We start from the raw sequence: 19,446 nt of genomic DNA on the forward strand, positions 1-19,446 counted from the left end.
GTTAATTATTTATTTTTTAATTCTATAAATATAAAAATAAAAAAATATTAAAGAAAAAATTTCAATTGGTGTGATCAAACGTTAAAATATAATTAATTAATATTTACTTTTATTCTAAAAAAATAAAAAAATAAAAAGAAATATTAAAGAAGAAATTTCAATTGCTCTATGGATATGATAGATAAATCTATAGATCTAAAGCATATTTAGTCTTTATACGTAGAGAAAAACTTATATTTTCAAATTTTTTGTTAATTTATATTTTCCCCAAATATCTCATGAAATTTTCATAAATCTACAGATAACACAAAAAAAAAAATGTGATTTTGGATGTAAGAAATGTAGATTACCATAAATTTATACATTCCAAAAAATAGAAATCAGAAGATATTATAAAAAATTGAAAAAAAAAACTATTTTTTACCACATTTTTTTCAAAATTTAAAAAATCTTCAAAAAAAATAACGATTTACACTTGTTTCTTACAAAACCTTGCAAATCTAACATTCTATGAATAAGGTTTGGAGTTGTAGAGTCATTTTGGGTGAAAGAATCTTACTTTTCCCCTTTGTTTTTTTTTTTTTTTAGTTTTTGGTCGTATCTTTTTCGTCAATACGCTACTGATACACCCCGATACACCTCCCGATACGCCCTCATATGAGTCCAATACGCATGAAAAAAGACAATACACACGACTTTCATACATATCCCATATCTGTTTTTAAAAAATACGATACGATACACCCCATATCGGGCATATTGAATCGAAATTTTAAACCTTGGTTCTAACATTGATTACCTTGAAGACCCTATATGTAAATTGTTGACAAAGCAAAAGTCGGAAAATGGTAATTACTTGCATACTAACAAAGAGTCAATCATGGAGGCTGGAAATAGGTCTCGTTAGACCATTTCTGAATTCATGCATCCCTGACTCTATAAAAAAGAGAGAAAATAGGCAAATAGAAATATCATATTCCTTGAGACAATTGCAACACCAAGCTTTGCGAGGCCTGAACTCTAGAATTCTCAGTAGTTGTTGCACCAGAAGAGAGTTGGCTCACTCACAAAAGAATTGGCTTCCACCACTTGGCTAAACACTGCAAAGAATTGGCTTCTTACTGCATGGCACCACATCTTGTGCATTTTACCAGCAAATATAAGCATCTTAGATATAATATTACAAACTTTCAGCCAGCATGGCTTAAAAAAAGACATTAGCCAACATGATCCTGATCTCATATCCGAAGCTTCTTCCCAGGTTGCACATCATCGTACTGCCCACCATCATCATGGATCTCACCCTTCTCCATCTTCTTCCTTGCAAGGATCTTGTTAATCTTGTGCAGCTCATTGGTGAGCTTTTGGTCCTTGTTTTGCTTCCGTGTCTTCCTACCATCTTGCATCTTCACACCAAACTGAAATGCAGCTTTAGGCATTGCTTCCTTCTGCTCATTATATGTTGCCCATTCCTCCTCTGTCTCAAAATCCCACCGATGGAGACGACCCTTGGCCTGTTCCAAAGTTTCACTCATAAGAAATTCTGGACATTAAGTTGAGTAAAGTTTTCAGGCATTCCCCTAATTATAAGCATCAAACATATCCACTGAAGAAAGAGGAGATTTCAAAATTATTTCAAGGATGTAGAAAAAAAAAGAAAGAAATAGTGTCAAGTTCCAATAGCAGAATTGAACTAACTATTAAATCAGATATGCGACAGTGCCAAAATTCCCTTAATGCACATAATATATCTTGAAAAAGTCCATGAAATTCAAAGCAGAATGAAAATGGACAAATTATTTGGACAAAAGCATCAAGCATGCTCTTTATTCTTCCAAGTAACAATATTATGCTAGAAAAGAGTATGTCTTTACCCGGCTACCCATATCCATTTTTGACAAGTCATCTTCATCATCACTGTCAACGATTTCACGATTGTACTCTTGATACCCAGGATAGCATTCAGAGTAACTCTCAGATATGAAATTTGGATCTTTCTCCCGAGCATCCTTCTCTCTTAATTGCTGAAGCCTTTGATCATCCCTCTTGAAAACTGACCCTAGGCCACGATCCTTCTCTTCTTGAGTCATGAAGCGTGGATCTTGTGGAATATTCAACCCGGCCTGAGCATCATAGGTTGGCAAGTTTTGCTGAAGATATTGTTCAGAATAAGCTAATTGTTCAGTGTACTGATAGTCCTGCCACTCTGTTGGGTATCCACCTGCAATTACTTGTGCTTGAACAGCATCATATCCATTCTGCAAAACAAGCATGTTATAATAAATAAAATCAAATATTTCACTCGAAGTCTGTTTTAAAAGCGCAAGACACAAAAAAAAGCGCAAGGGCCAATTTGCGCCTGAGATGCAAGGTGCAAGGCGCAAAGCGAGGCGCACACCTTTTTAAGAAAGGCACAAAACTACAAAAAAAAAAGCTAAAAAATAAAAAAAAAAGTCAGAAAATTCAAAAAAATGCCAAAAAAAATAAAAAAATATTAAACATAATGTTAATAAAAAATATAACCATAAAATTTAAAATAATTGTTTTAAAAAACCAATTATCTAAAATTAAAATACATAAAAGTAACATGTAAAGCATATTCAAATGGAAATTTAAAAATAAAAGCAAACATATAAAGCATTTTCAAGCATGTAAAACCCGCAATCTCTTTTTTTCCTTAATTGCATTGCTTCAAGTAGCTAATGCGATGTAAAACATATTGCATTCTTGATTCTCTGAGTCGCCTTTGTACCACGCCCCTCGAGGCAAGCCCGAACAAGTTTATACTAGGGTTTGAAATTCTTACTTCTCACATGAAAAATAATGATTTTATAACTTTAATTGCCTTTTATTGCAAGATATTTTATTGCAATGTGGAGATATACTTTGGTGAAAGAACAATGACCTAAACCCAACCTTCCCACAAGGGTCAGGAAATTTAATCTTCAAAAATACCCCCTCCCTGTCTCCCCCAAAAGAAACACCATGAAACAAGCCTCCACTTCCTATTTGATCAAATCTGTTTATCCTTGGTTTCCAAGAATTTGGAACAAAAAATTTGAAGTCCTTGACAACAATGACTATTAAATAAACAGCATAACGAACTCACCGTTTGTTGCCAATCCTGCGTAGGTTCTGAGGGTGGGACTGGGCCATAAGCAGGTTCACTGAAATATGATGTCCTTTCCCTATTTTTAGGAGACTCTTCCATATCTTCTGAAATAGGACTCTGGCTCATGTCTTTACTAGGAACAGCATAGTCAATGCCATCCCCCACAAATACGTCATCATCTTCAGCTCTGGCAACAACAGGAATTTGTTTCTCTCTTGAATCAGGATGGATTTTGCGTGAAGGCAGTGCTGGTATGCTTTCTCTTTCATCTTGGTTTTTTGGCTTTCCACCATCATGCTGCAGCTTCTCATCTTCATCATATTCATTACCAGCAGCAGAAATCTTTCCTGGAACAGAAAAAATATATATTACATAGGAAAAGAAAACAGCCAAAGTAGCATTTGATGTTTGGATAATCATTAATAGAGGTAGAAATATGTCAGTGGAAGCCCCACCGGGCCACCATGGAAGGTGGTGTCTTGGTACTATACACACTGAACAACATACGGAATAGGACATGAAGCCAGAAATTCATGGATCAAACCAAAGCACTTTTCATGAATGATCCCTCCCCCATTTTAATCAATTGGACAACATATCAATTATTTCATTTGGTGCAGAATTCAGGCATTGATCTATTTGACTAATAAGCATAAACTTCAAGCCATTTGGAAGGGGCATCTCCCCGGACCAACAGTTAAGAGGGACATCATGTCCAACATGGCTTAGCAAGGCCCCGATATCAACTTTTCTTTTTTGACAAAGTAAAATATACTTTTCTTGTAGATAACAAATGAGAGAATAGCAAAAATGTTGTGAAGAATTCCCATTTCAAAATTGGAAGTGTTTTCTCTGTTTGAGGGATGATAAGGTTATTGATATTCATGCATTCAATTACAAAGAAACCCCAGGAAAGCACATAAAGACTTCTATAATACCAAATACTATTTCCAAATTTGAAAGAATATTTTTTATCAGTAAGTTTGAAAGTATAACGCATACCTTTCATCTCTCTCTCCTTTTTCTTTTTCTTCAGAACTTTTCCAGATGATCCAAGCCGAAGATATGACATGATTTTAGCAATTCGATCTAGCACAGAACCATCAACACTGACAGTAACCATCTCCTATGGATGAGATTTGAACAATCAAATGAATTAGCCTGACAGTAAAAGGATTTTTTATAGATATAGCAAAAGGAGAATTTGCACTACAATAGAATTGCAAAAATTTAGACCTCTGGAACTGGGCAATCTGCTTTACTTCTATGAAGTGTGGTTGGAATATCATGAGAATATCCATCCTCCTACGATGGACAGAGAAATTTAATGTCAGAGAATTTCAACTAATAATCCAAACAAAAAGGTTTTCAATAAATATATTGATCCTATTTGCCAACATTTAATGGTTAAGCCATGCATCCATACACTACTCTTGTATCTAATTCTATACATTTATAATCTAACTCCAATTTACTGCTCTCTAATAGACTTGATTACACAATATATTAAGGACTCAATCTCATAAATTGTACTCTATAGTCTATACTTGTATTAATATTAATTGGAATTCTTTCTACCTAATTATATAACCAACTTTTTTATTAAGGAAGATTTGGTGATAGCTAATGGACTTTTCATGTGTACACATAAAGGTGCTTTAAAAAGGAGTTCATTTTCCATTCCTCCAATAAAAGGATCAACCGACCCCACCATTATGGTGGATTCTTCATCTTCCCATTAGCGGATGTTACATGTTAAGGAGTCCATTTTCCATTCCTCCAATAAAAGGATCAACTCCCCTATTAAGGTGGGTTCCTCATCTCTTACATGGGGGTTATTCTTATTGCAATAGAAATTCCTACACCTTCCAGAATTAAAATTCTTTCCAGATGTGGAATTAAAATTGAGTGAAACTTATGATTTAAACCATACTAGTTAAGTTGAACGGGGAAGAAAAGAAGGAAATAAAACTTTGTGATAGTCATTTTGACATGAAGCCAAGGCAAGTATTGAGATTATATAGTAAAGATTGGAACAATGCAGATTTATTATAAATTTAATTTAACCATATTATACATCAGCATGTATTCACTAAGACTCTTAAGGTAAATACATTAAGAATCTCAAAGCAAAACATAAGTCTAGAAAATCAACAGTAAACCAATTCATAATATGTGTAAAAACAGGTTAATGGCACTTTATTTAGCTTCTGATATCTGAGAATATACCCTTTTGAGGTTGATCTTGAAATCTTGATTACCAGTTAACAAAAAGCAAATAACAACTAAATGAACTCAAGAAAATAATAGAATAACCTTACCATATTGAAGATAAATGCCATTCTACCAGGAAGAAACATCTCATTTGATTTGATAATAGTTTGAGGCTTGACAATCCACTGGTAAATTGACTGCCACCAGAGAAAAATAATTTAGGAAAGTCATGTACTGAGTTTTGACTCACACACTCCATGTAACAAATCACAAAATAAAGCAACCACACTGTACAATTTTTAAGACAGCAATGCACACCTTTGCAGTCGCTGTGCGAAATGACAGTGGTTGGTCCTCTTTAGACATTCTGTTGATCAACAAACAAATTTATGTCACTAAACACAAATAGCAAATAATAAAGCTAAACAAATAAATAACAATGAGAGCAAACAACCAAGCAGACAGTAGGCAGTGCAATCATTTGTTCACTACAACTGAAAATATGATCAGGTGCAGACCAGGAATATACATCTTGATAATGCATCATGTGCTTTTTTATCAAAAGGCAGTAATTTCTCGTTAATAAGATAAAAAAAAAATGTCAAAAGAAAGTACAGGAGAATGGAAATATCATAATAGACCAGTATCAAGTTCCTTTCTTACCTATGTGTTTTTTTATTTATAAAGGGTGCAAAATAGAACAAAGACCAGAATGCCTCCCTTTATATATATATATATATATATATATATATATATGTGTGTGTGTGTGTGTGTGTGTGTATCTTTTAGTATTTCAATACTCAGAATCTCAGATGGTTGAAGCTTCAAAATGCAACAGTAAGAAAGACAATGTGAAAGACCAAGAGACCGACACCTTAGACATAGTTATCAGCAGTACCAAGGGCAAAGTTAGGCAATAAGGGAGAATCTAGCAGCCTAGGCGATGGATTATTAAAAAATGGAATCCCATGTTAATTCCCTAGTTTGTATGGTAATAATAAATCATATTCCATTAGTAATTAGCACAAATATTCATCAAGTACAAATTTCATACCAAAATACGGAAAATAACATATTCACGGGAAGAAGTACAACCTTCATCAAGACGATTATTCAGAAAAAAAAGAAAAAAAAATCAGAAAATAAGGGGCAGGGTAGGGCCCCTAAGGCACAGAAAGAGAACTCAAAAAAAAAAAAAAAACAAAAAAGGAATATAACGGGGTCCACTCAAAGTTGGGTACCCCACTTGCACCATTATCATTTTTGGCTTACCATTAAATTTCTATGGGCCTCACAGGATTCTTTCCACAGAGGTGGATTGGAGAAAGCCTAAAGGGGGCTAATGCCCCTTCAAAGGTCTCTTTCTTTATGTCTCTTTCTTTATGTGGACATGCTCAACAGAACTTGGATTTGATAGACCATCTTACTTCAAGGGGTTGGGATTTGGAGAATAGATGCTCATTATGTGGTAGAATGGAGGAAAGATACCACATTTATCATATTATTACCCACTCGGAAAAGTGTTCTGGATCCATTTGTTGCAATAATTCCAATGGACCTTGCATCCTTGATTTCTTCTTGAAGGGTTAAAGACATTATCCTTAGAGGAGCATAACATTGAATTTGGCCTGTTTCTTGATCTTCTAGAGCATATGAAAGAAATGGAACCAGAACATCTTTGATAGGAAGAGCAGCCCAGTAATTGCCATGATGATGGAAACTGTTACATTACTGGTAGGACGTAACTGCAATTTGTCTACGTTACGTGCCTACCAAATGAGCCATTAATGGGGTCCACAAGGTTGGCCAGGGTAGCTAGGAGGTTTTCTTGTAAATAGTCATAATAGATATTAGTGGTTGAAAGGCTTACAGTAATAGTGGGTCAATGTTGTCAGTTACATCTCAGTAGGAAGTGGTTGCATTAAATTGGAATAAATGGGTCAAGTTGTTTCTAGTTGTTCTTAGTGGGCCAAATATATAGAAGTCACATGTAACAGTAGGTCAAGAGTCTATTTAAGTTGTAACTATCTTAATCAAAAAACGTTATGAAAACTATCCTTTACTAATTGAGATTTTATCTCTTGGAGGTCTTCATCTCCCTTGAAGTAGACAAATTGCAGTTTCACACTACCAAGAATGTAACAGGAACCTAAACAACAGTTGGTGTTCTGAGACCAATCCTAAAATATACTTTTTATAGTAATCCTAAAAGATTTCTACAGTCTGAACTCTGAAGTAATGATTGCTTCAATTCATCAAAAAAAAGTAATGATTGCTTCAGAAGGCAGTGGGAATAAATAAGACTAATTCTTCTTTTGATGTGCATGATGTAAGCCCCATGGATATGGTGAAGTTGGTCAATCTCCAAAAGTTTGAAGAAATGGCTGGAGGGAGAAATGGAATGGACCCAACCCTGAAACAATGTAAAATGCTATCTCAGGCCAAACCCAAGTTGCACCCCTACCTAGAGGGGCTACACTATGTGCCCTTCAGAAAGGGATCAGACCATCATAGTTCTTTGGCAATGGAATTCAGGAGGAAGATGACAACTGGTCCAGGAGGAGAGAGAAAATTAGCAGAGAAAGGGAAATTTGATGGAATTTAGAGGGAACCATGAAGGAAAGAGGGAAGGGGAGAGAGAGAGAGAGAGAGAGAGAGAGATTCAGGTTCTCTGCTTTTGGAACCTAGATCCTTTATACATATTTTTCATTTACTTAAAGAGACTTTTCTAGAATCTTCTTGCCAGCTCAACATGGGTGGCATGTTGTTTTCCATTGCACACACTTGTGGCTCAAAGCTTGTCCTGGTTTATTATTTCATGATCTGGGATGGACGGAACCAGTTAGTTTTGGGTTTAAGTCAAGTTACCTGGGTTTATTGTCTTTTATATGTCTATGCCCTTACGCATGTTTTTTTTGGATAATTCTATGCCCTTACACATGTTATACATGGTTCTATCTCATTAACCATGTAAATTCCCTGTATATGGACCCTTGGCCCTTTTTATTTTGTACTTAAATACAATCAGTGCTTTTGCTGATCAAAAAAAAAAAAATCAGTGTTTTTTTTATCAGTAGAAGAGATATTTTATTATATTTGCTAATAGATGAGATTAGAACTAGATGACAGGACTATTGAATTCAGCATTTACTTCCTTTTCTACTCTCTTCATTTAAAATTCTACCATTCCTCTCTTCCCACACCACCCAAATAACTGCTGCCTTTGTAATTATCCAAAGTATCCTCCCTCTTTTCTTTGGTTGCTTTAAGAAGTTAGGATCAAGGTTCAAAATTTCATGTACCGGCCGATACAGGCCAATATGTATTGTGTCAGTGGGTCATTGATACACCAAATATATAATCTTTGGTGTTTTGACCTATTTCAGGGGGTAAAAAAGCCTTAAACAGAACCCTCTGAACAGGTTTTGAAAAAAAAAAAACAGAAAAAATAAAAAACGGGGTGTGTGGGTCAAAACACCCGATATGCCCCATCTGGCGTATCAGTGTGTATCGATACTTGAAACCTTGGTTAGGATTGAAAATGCCCACCACATCTTGAGGAGGATCCCACCAAAGAGAACAGAAAACTCCCAGGTGTGATGCATAAAGGAACAAGAGATTATAAATAGGATAGGGTCTCACCACTAGCCTGACATAAAAAGCACATGTGAGGAGAAAGGCAAGAATTAGGCCCTTTTCTCTCCAGCACAAGTATAAATCTTTCCATGGAAAATTTCTCAGTAGAAAGCTTGAATTTTAGGTGGAATGGGCTTACTCCAAATTTCTTTTACCAAGAAGACTACACCTGAAGGACTAAAAGCAAGCAAAGATTTTTGACAAAAGAGGGGCAAGTGAAGAGGCTATCTAGATCTCAAGGTTTAGATATAAGAAAACTACCTACAAAATGCCAAGTAGGTGAATAAGGGAAGCATATTTGTTTTTCCTAACACCTCTTTTGAAACCGGCCCCAATAAGAAGGTGCTCCCATTCTAGACACAATTTCACCCTTAAGATTTAAGAAGGCATAAAGCTCAAGAAATTGATTTTTGAGTGTTGTTCCCCCTACCTAGAGGTCTTCCCAAAAATGGATTTTGTTACCTCTTCCCACATCAAAGCAGATGGAGTTAAGAAAAAAGGGTATACCTCATGAATTGCTTCAAAAGGAGAAGCTAAGGTTGAATTGGGTGCAAGCTTAGCACCCTAGTTGTTACCTTCCATCCCATGAATGCTTTCAATTACCTTGTGCCATAGTCTGCCTCTTACAAAGGGAAACCTCCACAACTATTTACCTAGTAATGCAGTGTTTCCAAGGACAATGTTCCCTATCCCCAGGCTCCCTTTCTCCTTTGGTTTACTAACCCATTCCCATTTCACCAGATGATCCTTTTTTTTTTATTGATAACATCCAAATTTTATTAATGAAGCATTATATGATTGTATAAAGCAAAGTAATAATAGTGTAAAAGGTAAAAAGACAGTGGGAGACAAAAACTCTTATATCTCCCCACACCTAAATCCCTGATTTACAATTGCGCCCAAAACAATGTTTCTCTTCTCACCCCTTGTTTGGCTAAAGCATGAGCTACAGAATTAGCACAACACCTTATCCAATTGAAAGAGATTTCCATTTCTCTTGTCAACCAACTGAATTTCTTCGTTTCATTGTTGTAGGTCCACATCCTCATCTCTTCACTCTGTAACCAGCTCACTACCAATTTCGAATCTCCCTCAATAATCAGTTTTCTAATGTTCAATTCTTTCATACTCTAATAGCCTCCCTCCCCAGCAGGCCCAAAATAAAGGGCAATAATCTTGCCCTCCTCATCTCTGAATACTCCACTACATAGTTGTCAAGGCAACGCCTAGGTGGGCTCCTAGGCGTCGCTTAGGTGACTAGGCGCTTTTCAAAGAACGCCTCGCCCAAACGCCAACTATGTTAGGCGCATGCTTAGGGGGCTGAAGCAAATATATACTATATAAATATTTATTAAATATAAAATATAAAATATAAAATATATAATATCTTATTGGTTGTTTTAGTTTGTATAGTAGAACCTATTGCATGTTATCATTTTATTGGACTAAAACAGGGGCTTTGCCCCCTTCTTTTGTTATTAAATTTCCTGCATGTTTTCAGCCTTTTTTTCTCATTATTGGTGTCTGAAACAGGGGCGGAACAGGGGCTCCACCCCTTCTTTTATTTTAGTATTTTTTTCACCAGATTTTCTGGGTCTAGAACAGGGGCTCCACCCCCTTCTTTTGTTCTTAATTTCTTGCATTTTTTCAGCTTTTTTTTTTTTGTTCTCATCATTGGTTTCTGAAACAGGGGCTCCGCCCCTTCTTTTCTTCTTCACATTTCTTCTTTCATTTTAATATTTTTTTCACCAGCTTTTCTGGGTCTAGAACAGGGGCTCCGCCCCCTACTTTTCTTTTTCATTTTCTTCTTTTATTTTAGTATTTGTTCCCTATGTATTATTGATCTAAAATAGGGGCTCCGCCCCCTTCAGTTCTTTCAAGTTCTAACTTGTAAGTTGTAACTCTAATATATTGTTTTGCCTAATTGAAGCAACACTGCAAGAAATGCAAGCACAAAAGTGCAGAATACATAAAACCAAAAAAAAAAAAAAACTAGTTCAAAAGGGGTAGAAATCCATCGGCAAGCCTTATTTTTAAATTCCATCGCCTAGGCAAGGGCTAGTCGCCTGGGCGCCCCATGGTTTTCTTCCTGGGTTTCCCATACTTCTATCATCAAGTTATGTTTGATAAATCCTATCTGGTGGAGACCACCAATAACTAGAAACAGTGTTAGTCTTAGGAGGGGAAGATTCAGCCACTTCCTTCCATTTTCTGAGCAATATATATATGCTCTAATCAAAATTGTGTCCATTACATCTTCCTTGCTTCTTTCTTTCTCTAGAAAAATTATAGAATTTCTTCCCAAACTGTCCACACTATTGCAATCTTTCAGCATCTCCACATGAATTTTCCCCTTCTCCTTGGCCACAGAAGAGAAGTAGGTGCAAAAAGGCTTTCCCACAAAAAGTCCCTCATATATTTCTCTAGTTGCCACACTATACCTGTTGAGATGTGAAACGTGGAAAGGAAATAAATAGGAGGATTTCCCAATGTCACTCTAATCAAAAAGTGATTCTTCCACCTAAAGGGATATAATTCCATTTCCGTAAGGCTAGTTTTTTTTTTTTTTTTGCAAACCTTTCCATCACCGCCTTCCAAAAACAATCAGATTTAGGGTTCCCTCCCAAAGGCAAGCCTAGGTAAATCACAAGCTAGATCCTTACCTCACAGCCCAACAGTTGAGCAAACCTAAGGATTTCCCCCTTCTTCCAAATTGATTCCTACAACTCCAGTTTTACTCCAATTGACCCTCAATCTAGAAATACACTCAAAATTGTCAATCAAAACCTTCAAATTTCTCATCATCTAGATCAACACCCTCACAAAACAGGATTGTATCATCAGCAAATTGAAGATGAGAGACAACAATTTGATTTCTACCATCCTCCACCCCCTAATTAGGCCCCACACATCCACTTTAATTATCATTCTGCTTAAGACCTCTACAATTAAGGTAAACAAGCAGTACAAGGGGTCTCCCTACCTAATCATTCTCTTGGCATGGAAAAAGGAGATAAGAATTGAATAGTGCACCGAGCTAACACAACCTTCAATCCACAGCCTCCACCTTGCTCCAAACCCAAGGCTCTCTAAAATCTCCAACAAAAACTTCCAATCCACTAAACCATAGGCCTTTACTAAATCCACTATACACACCAAACCCTTCTCTCCCCCCTTTCTTTTCTCTACAACACACTCATTAACCACAAGGATTTGGACCACAATCTGCTTTCCTTCAACAAAAGCAACTTGGAAGGGTGAGATCACTGAGGGTAAAACCTGCTTCAACCTTTCAAACAGAACCTTTGATATAATCTTATAAAGATTCCCAATCAAGCTTATTGGTCTAAAGTCCTTTAGCAATTTTGCCTCCTTTTGGCACGAATAAGATAAAAGTGGCATTTGCCCCAGGAAAGATCTCTCCTTTATGGAAAAACTTTTCAAATACTTCCAAGAAGTCTAATTTCAGAAAGTCTCAAAACTCTTGGTAAAAAGCCATAGGAAAACCATCCAACCCTAGGACTCTGGACCTCTTCATTGAGAAAATTGCTTCCTCAATTTCTTCCACAGAAAAATTCCTTTCCAACCCTAGGATTGTTCCTTTGAAATTCTATCCCAGTCCAACTCTGCAAAATCTGATCTATTCTACCTACGCATGAAAAAAGAGTCTTAAAGTGATTCACAAAAACCCTAGTAATCTCTTCATCCTCTTTTATCTCTTTACCCTCCACTTCTACTCTATAGATGGTGTCTTTCGTTCTTTCTCCATTTGCAAGTGAGTGAAAGAACTTAGAGTTATCATCCCCTTCTACAAGCCATTTACATCAAGAGGTTTTCTCTTTGATTTGTTCTAATCTTCCAAAATGCTCTTTATTCCATACTTATATTCTCTCCTTCAACCTCTTTAAATTCCTAGAAAAATTCACAATTTTCTCTCTCTGGGGATCTAATTTCTCCCCACCATTCCTTTAACCTTTCCTTAAAAGAAGGATCTTCCAACCACATATTCTCAAATCTGAAAGGTGAGGAACCTCCACCAAAGGGAGTTCTTTCAATTCAAGTAGGGGGAGATTGAAAGTTTAATCGAATAAAATCAGCTTGCATTAGAGGGAGTTCTTTCAATTCAAGGGAATCGATTAATCCGTTAAATTTTCTCATGGTAGTAGTAATACCTTGGTTTGGATTGTTTGTTTCCCCCCAAGAATCTAAAAACATTAAAATCACCTCCCAAGCACCAAGGGTCCTCCCATAATAATCCTCTAATAGCAGGCAACTCCTCCCAAAATGATGTCTATCGCTGTAAGAATTGGGACCGTAAACATTTGCTAAGGCCTGCTCTCTCCCATCTGTAGACCTTTTAATTTTGAAAGAGACTAAGAATTGGCCAATCAACTCCTCCACACAATTCAAGTCCTCATTCCTCCAAATTGTAAGAATTCCCCCCAAGGCTCTCAAAGAAGGGTCAAAAGTCCAGCTAAGCCCCCTAACACCCCAAATACTCCAGTGTCATTGCAGCGTCACTTAGCCATCAACTAGTTAGTTGAGGACCAAACCAATTACATCACTAACTACTCAGTTTATATTCATGATATGGTCACTTCTAGCAACTAAGCATCAACTAGGTGGATTAATAAATTGATGACTATGTCAACTAATCAAGCAAAAAGTTTAAAACATCAGATGCTTGTGCTCATGCTTATATTTAAAAATAATGTAACATATACTTTTGCTTTTTACATGCATGAAGTTCATTTAAGTACTTGTGGTGGAACATGATTTGCTTATGGTACATAAAATTGAAACAAGGCTTAAAGATGAAAGTGGAAGAGAAGTTCATTTAAGTTTTATTCTAATTGATGGTCTGCTGGTGTGGAGTTGCAACAAACAAGGGGTATGGAAAATATACAAAGGTTGCACTCTTTCTTTGAAAAAACGGACTAATGCCCCGTCCCAGTTTATCCAGCCCAACTTTTTTCTTAATTTTTGCAAAACTAAGACTATAAAATAAATCTTTGTTATCATTCTTTTATTGCATATTTGCAGCATAATTAACTTGATTATGGGATAATATCAAATCTAAAATTTAAAAGATACCTTTTCTCCAGTCAAGTAGTCAGCACCTAAGCACCAACTAGCCAGTGCATCAAGAGAGACAAGAGAGACCAAAGAAGCTAGTCATTGCTTCACCACATTAATTACATTGAATACAATATGCTATCAATTTTCCTAACAAGAAAGCTAATCAAGAAAAAGCTATGTATTTACTTACAAAGCTTTAGATTTCACCGTTTACAAAAAATAATAATAATAATAAGCACAATTAAAGTGCAAGGAATTCCTAGAGTTTGAAGCACAATTTCAGCCTTAAGCAGAATTTGTCCCAGATAATCTACATGGTATATTCCATTGAATGGTCGAATACTCTACACATGGGACACTTGGCAGTAATCTACATTTTCTGCTTACAGTTCAAATGTATAACTCTTTCGAAATGGTTTTGATTTTTACATTATATCTTCTATTTCTTCTCAACCTCTATTAAATTTTAGGCCATGGCGCAGGCTGCCTGTCAGTTTCAGATAGAAATATGAAGCTCATCACTCAATAAGTGTTTTAAACAAAACAGGAAGCAAATTTGCAAATTTTAGATAGAAAACTGAAATTTCCAACAACTTATCAAGCACAACAATAAAATGCACAAGATTCAAATGAAGAAAAGCAAGAAAAATAAAATTCACAACCAAGAACTACCACAAGCTAGGACGATACAGGAATAAAGACCACAAAAATCCTACCTTTTAAAATAGTCAACAAAATGAAGTTATATTAAAAGGAAAAGAAGAAGGTGATTGAAGGAATATTGAAAAAAGGCAGACAAAATTCCACATTATAGACCAAAAGTAAATAGTATGAAAAAAAAAATACCAACATGTTATTAGAATTCAATTTCAAAGGTATTATTGTCAACTGATAAAAGTCCATATTTCTAATACTTTGATAGAAAGTGCAAATCATTTTACCTAGACTTTCCATCTCCCTCCTCTCCAGCATCCGGCTTCTTGTCAATCTCACTCCTTACTTTGTGAAGCAAGGCATAGTCCAATCCTTTCACCAAATGCGTGTGTTCCACATCACCTGAAGGACATACACTCAGTAAGATAAAGTCACCACAAAGATACAGGAAATATTATACATAAGGAATCTTTTATATCCTCAAAGGCTAGTTGGAGGTGCCCATTGACCCAACTCCTGTTAACCTTAGAGGCTGAAATATTCATAATCTCATTAAAAAGGCCAACAGTTAATATCATCCACATAATTGAGGTGGGCAGGCTTCAGACTACATGATGTTTTACTCAGATGCAAAGAGAAAAACCATTTAAAGCATGATGAGCATTTTAAGGATATTTGAATCAGTCGCATGACTCAAGTTGGCATAACATGATAAAAAATAAGTAATTTAACAAGAACCCAGGTAACAAATGTAAGCCTAAAGGTTTCCCCCAGGCTACTACCTTAACCATCCCTACCAGAGCTGAAACAAGCTCAGAGGTTGCCCCAGGCCATTCTAGATCCTACTAGATAAATGTTCTAAAAAATTGACCAATAACCAAAACAGTGCCTTTAGATTGCAGGTCCAAGTCTAACCAGGGCCCAACCATAGTTGGATTGGTCAGTTTCATTCCCATTAATCACAACAAAGGATTAGTAATGCTGGCCAAGTGAAGCAATCGAACAAATAAGTTCTTACAAATATAATTCCAGTAGTCCAGTGGTAAAACAACTTAATTTCACACTCAATACCAGAGTTGGAATCTTTCTCATTGCACATGTTCTCAATGTTTTCTTTTTTATTATTATTAGGGGTGGATTCGAGCCGAGTCGAGCCGAATATCCGACTATTCGAGCTCAGCTCAGTCATAGATTATCAGGCTCAAGCTCGAGCTCAGCTCAAGTCAAAAGCTCAGAAGTTCGAGCTCGGCTGCCTCTAATTGCAGGTCTCCCTAGCAGCCGAGGTCTCCCTCAGTTGCCGAGGTGCCAAGCCAAGGACTCCCTCAGCTTGTGAGGTGCTGAGCCGAGGTCTCCCTTAGTTGCCGAGGTGCCGAACTGAGGTCTCCCTCAGTAGCCAAGGTGTCAAGCCGAGGCCCAAGGTGGCACCCTATGTACATATACTCGATTAGGCTCACAAGCCAAGCTGTATTAAGCTCGAGCTCGGCTCAATTAGCAAACAAGCCCATATATTAAGCTCAAGTTTGGCTCGAAGTTCAGTTTAGGCCAAGCCGAGCCGAGCTCGAACAGCTCATGAACAGCTCGGCTCTTGGCCACCCCTAATTATTATTACACAAGTTCTCAATGTTTGATATTAATTTTTGAAGAACAGAACCTAACCCCAGTTTTAATTAGAAGCTACTGATAAGTCAGCTTAGTTCTGGAACAGCCCTTTATTAACCAACCACTGCTGTTATGGAAAAATGATTGTTCAATTAAAATCAGGCTGAACTTTTGTGGCATCTTAGTTGAACCAAGTCAAACTGCTCTGACAAAATTTTCATACGTGATTATATATGAAGCCCTCAATTATGTAAGTATCTCAAATTTTCATTAGAAGGACAATTTGGCAATTTTTGAATTTTCTGAAATTACATTGTTTTCGATTTTTTTAGGTAATTTAGCAAGTAATACCAGCTTGGTTTAGTTTCCATTTCAATACAAGATTGGTTTAGTATCGATACCATGCAGGAAAACATTTTCCTTTTCGATAATAGAAGGGGAAAGAAGATTTACGTTTATATCAAATAAAATGGAGAGAAAATGTAATAACGGGTCCAAAACTTGTGTGCATGGATTCATTAAATCTTCAGTTATAAGTTTACAAACCTCCAAGATACTTGCTGTTCTCAATGGATATTTTGTGTGCATCAGCTGACCTACAAGAAGCAGTGTAACAAGTAGTTAAGACATTATCTTCAAGGTGGGTGAAGAACTAAAGCAACCATTCCAGCTTTGAATAACAGTACCGTAAATCTACATTTCCAGGAGGCGCTACAGCATGGAAAGACCCTAATTCAGTAGGTTCGTAATCCGGATTTTGGTCCTCTCTCCGTTCCTTAGCTCGGTCTCTATATTTTGGCACTTCTGGTTCCTCCTGCTTCTCTTCCCTGCCACCAATTGAATAAGCAAATCTATGAACATCTCTTCTACTCGGTAAGGGTTTTTTTCTATTGAAAGATTATAAAATTTAACAACCAGAACAAAATCTCTGAACAGGAAAATCAAATTGAAAAAAAAAAAGAAAAAGAAAAATGCTTACTTGCGACGAATCTTCTCTTTGTAATTCCTCCTTGCCGAAGTCATTGAAGAGAATTAGGACTACTCCAGCAAATCCCAGATTCAATTCTACAAACAATTAAAAAAAAAAACTCAAATCCGGAGTCGATTAGAGTCGAGCTCGTCAAGTTCTCGTAATTAGGGTTTTGGCGATGAGCTTGAGAATGGGGGAGTTGGGTCAATGTTTTCACAACCGCAACGGGACGAAGAGCCGAACCATTTAGATTTTAGACCAAGTCCCAACCATTTCTTAGTTTGGTTCACAAAAGCGATTACGGATCGAGTCAGGAATCAGGATATGCTGCACTGGTTTTCGCTCAACTTTGTCGTGCACGTGCACTTCTACGCCAGTTCACGCGTTCGGAATGGCTGAACAAATGGCTGTTCAGCAGACGTCAATAAATTTATGGGCTCCACTGTAAAAGGTGTAAGTCATTTTATTATTAGAATGTGTGATTAGTTTCTAGCACGCTGAATAACCATCTTGATCTACAAGAGGAATTATGTTTTTGATTCCTAGGAAATAACCGAGGAGTTTGGCAATTTATTCCTCAAGAATAGATTTATGTTTTGTAGAAAAGGGAACAATGTTGGAATAAACACTTTTGATTCTAAACATTAGTTCTTCAAATCCATACACACCTAAACCTAAAGCATTGTTACAAGTCTTTGAACATACAATGATCACACAACATTGATATCTTCCATTGTGCACACCAAATAATTGGTGACTTCTTGAGGATCAAAACAAAACAAATAATACCAAAATAAGAACCTAACACGCCATCAAGCAACAACACCCACAAGTTGTATTGGCTAAGAATCGGTCTCTATTTCATAAATTAGTTGTTGTTTTACCTCAACATGTCTATCACAGTCAGGAATGATGAACCAACCAACCCATATGAAGTCATTTTTTTGTGCGTCTATGAAAAGTTCCACTATGAAACATAGAGCCAATGAAAGACATACCACTCCGGTGGGGCATCGCTATAACCATTAGCCATAATTTCTTTGTATTTTTGCCATAAACAAATGCATCCTTCATGCACAAAATGGACATTCAAGATTCTTGACTTGCATACATCATAAGAATAAAAAATAATTACATTGTTAGACCCTTAGCTCCAATCAGAATGATGTACATTATGACATTTTATTGTAAATGAATAAAGTACATATTTGATTCATGTTCTTGTGGTGTGTTTCTATGTAATACCCTTAAACTGGACATTTATGAGACTCGTGTTAGTTTACAATGTTCACAGCAGTTGGATAAGTCTGGGGGGATTTATCCTGCCAAGGCTGACACTGATGTGTCGCCAAATGTTGAGGTGGCCTATCTCAGCTGCCAGGGTGAGACCCGAGGTACATGTAGTGTAAATTTACTTGAAACCCTAAACCGGACCAGATTTCCAGTATTGCCCTGGACCTTGGAGATTGATGGGCAAAACTAGAAAGTTACACCTGACCCCTAGACTCGATTATGATATTGTACTAGGTGTCGGATTGGGATGTCTTTGATATGCCAATCAGTGAGATCTTTAGAGGGGGTCAAAACCTGGGTATGTTGGGACAGTCTGAGAATTCATTTGAGTAGATAATCATAGTGACAGGATCAATCATTTTATTGAACAAATGTACCGATCGGGGATGCACTCTCTCTGATGGAAACCAAGACTGCCGGCATCCGATTTCAATCGTTGAAATTTGTTTTACAAAATATATTTATATACGGATATACATACACATATATATATATATATATATATATATATATATATATATATATATATATATATATATTATGGTTTCAAAATGTTTGCAAAAGGTTTTAATTCCTGGGATCTATGTGAGTAGAGAGTGCAACACTGTTCCTTGTAGCCGAGGTAGAGGTCCTCTCTTATCGGGTAGTGTGTGATCATTATGGGCTAGAGGTTAAGTGTAAGACCATTGAGGATAATACCTCATGAGCTAATCTTGCATCTGCCCACGGTCCCTTGGTTTTTATAAGGTGGCTTGGCCCAAGACCACTTAGTGCAAGTGTTGGGCCCATTAGAAGCCCATGTGATGGGCTCAAGGGGTTCACTGTCCTTAATAGTGTATCCGGCCAGGTCTTGTAATAGAGGCTCGGCTGAACCCATGTGGCTAATGTG

At 36.6% G+C, this 19,446-nt stretch overlaps 1 protein-coding gene across 1 annotated transcript; it reads right to left on the reverse strand.

The window, feature by feature from the left end:
- Nucleotides 1-838: 838 nt before the first annotated feature.
- On the reverse strand, nucleotides 839-17,665 carry SMU2 (RED family protein). Its single transcript, XM_088954039.1, has 11 exons — nucleotides 17,274-17,665; nucleotides 16,981-17,121; nucleotides 16,841-16,890; nucleotides 14,983-15,097; nucleotides 5,645-5,693; nucleotides 5,434-5,523; nucleotides 4,349-4,417; nucleotides 4,115-4,238; nucleotides 3,110-3,459; nucleotides 1,875-2,258; nucleotides 839-1,514 (listed from the first exon to the last, which is right to left on the reverse strand). Exons 1-11 carry the CDS (start codon nucleotides 17,315-17,317, stop codon nucleotides 1,239-1,241), a joined length of 1,692 nt encoding a protein of 563 aa, XP_088810165.1. The 5' UTR covers nucleotides 17,318-17,665; the 3' UTR covers nucleotides 839-1,238.
- Nucleotides 17,666-19,446: the final 1,781 nt, after the last annotated feature.

The sequence above is a fragment of the Nelumbo lutea genome, chromosome 7, assembly GCF_056320005.1.
Source record: "Nelumbo lutea isolate HS-2025 chromosome 7, American lotus-T2T, whole genome shotgun sequence".
NCBI classification, from domain to species: domain Eukaryota; kingdom Viridiplantae; phylum Streptophyta; class Magnoliopsida; order Proteales; family Nelumbonaceae; genus Nelumbo; species Nelumbo lutea.

Excerpts from the sequence above, each read along its gene's own strand:
- SMU2 (XM_088954039.1), bottom strand. The coding sequence starts at position 17,317 with ATGACTTCGGCAAGGAGGAATTACAAAGAGAAGATTCGTCGCAA. Across the intron at positions 16,891-16,980 it reads CCTGGAAATGTAGATTTACG|GTCAGCTGATGCACACAAAA; the intron begins GTACTGTTATTC and ends TGCTTCTTGTAG. Across the intron at positions 5,694-14,982 it reads GAGGGAGATGGAAAGTCTAG|AATGTCTAAAGAGGACCAAC; the intron begins GTAAAATGATTT and ends GTTGATCAACAG.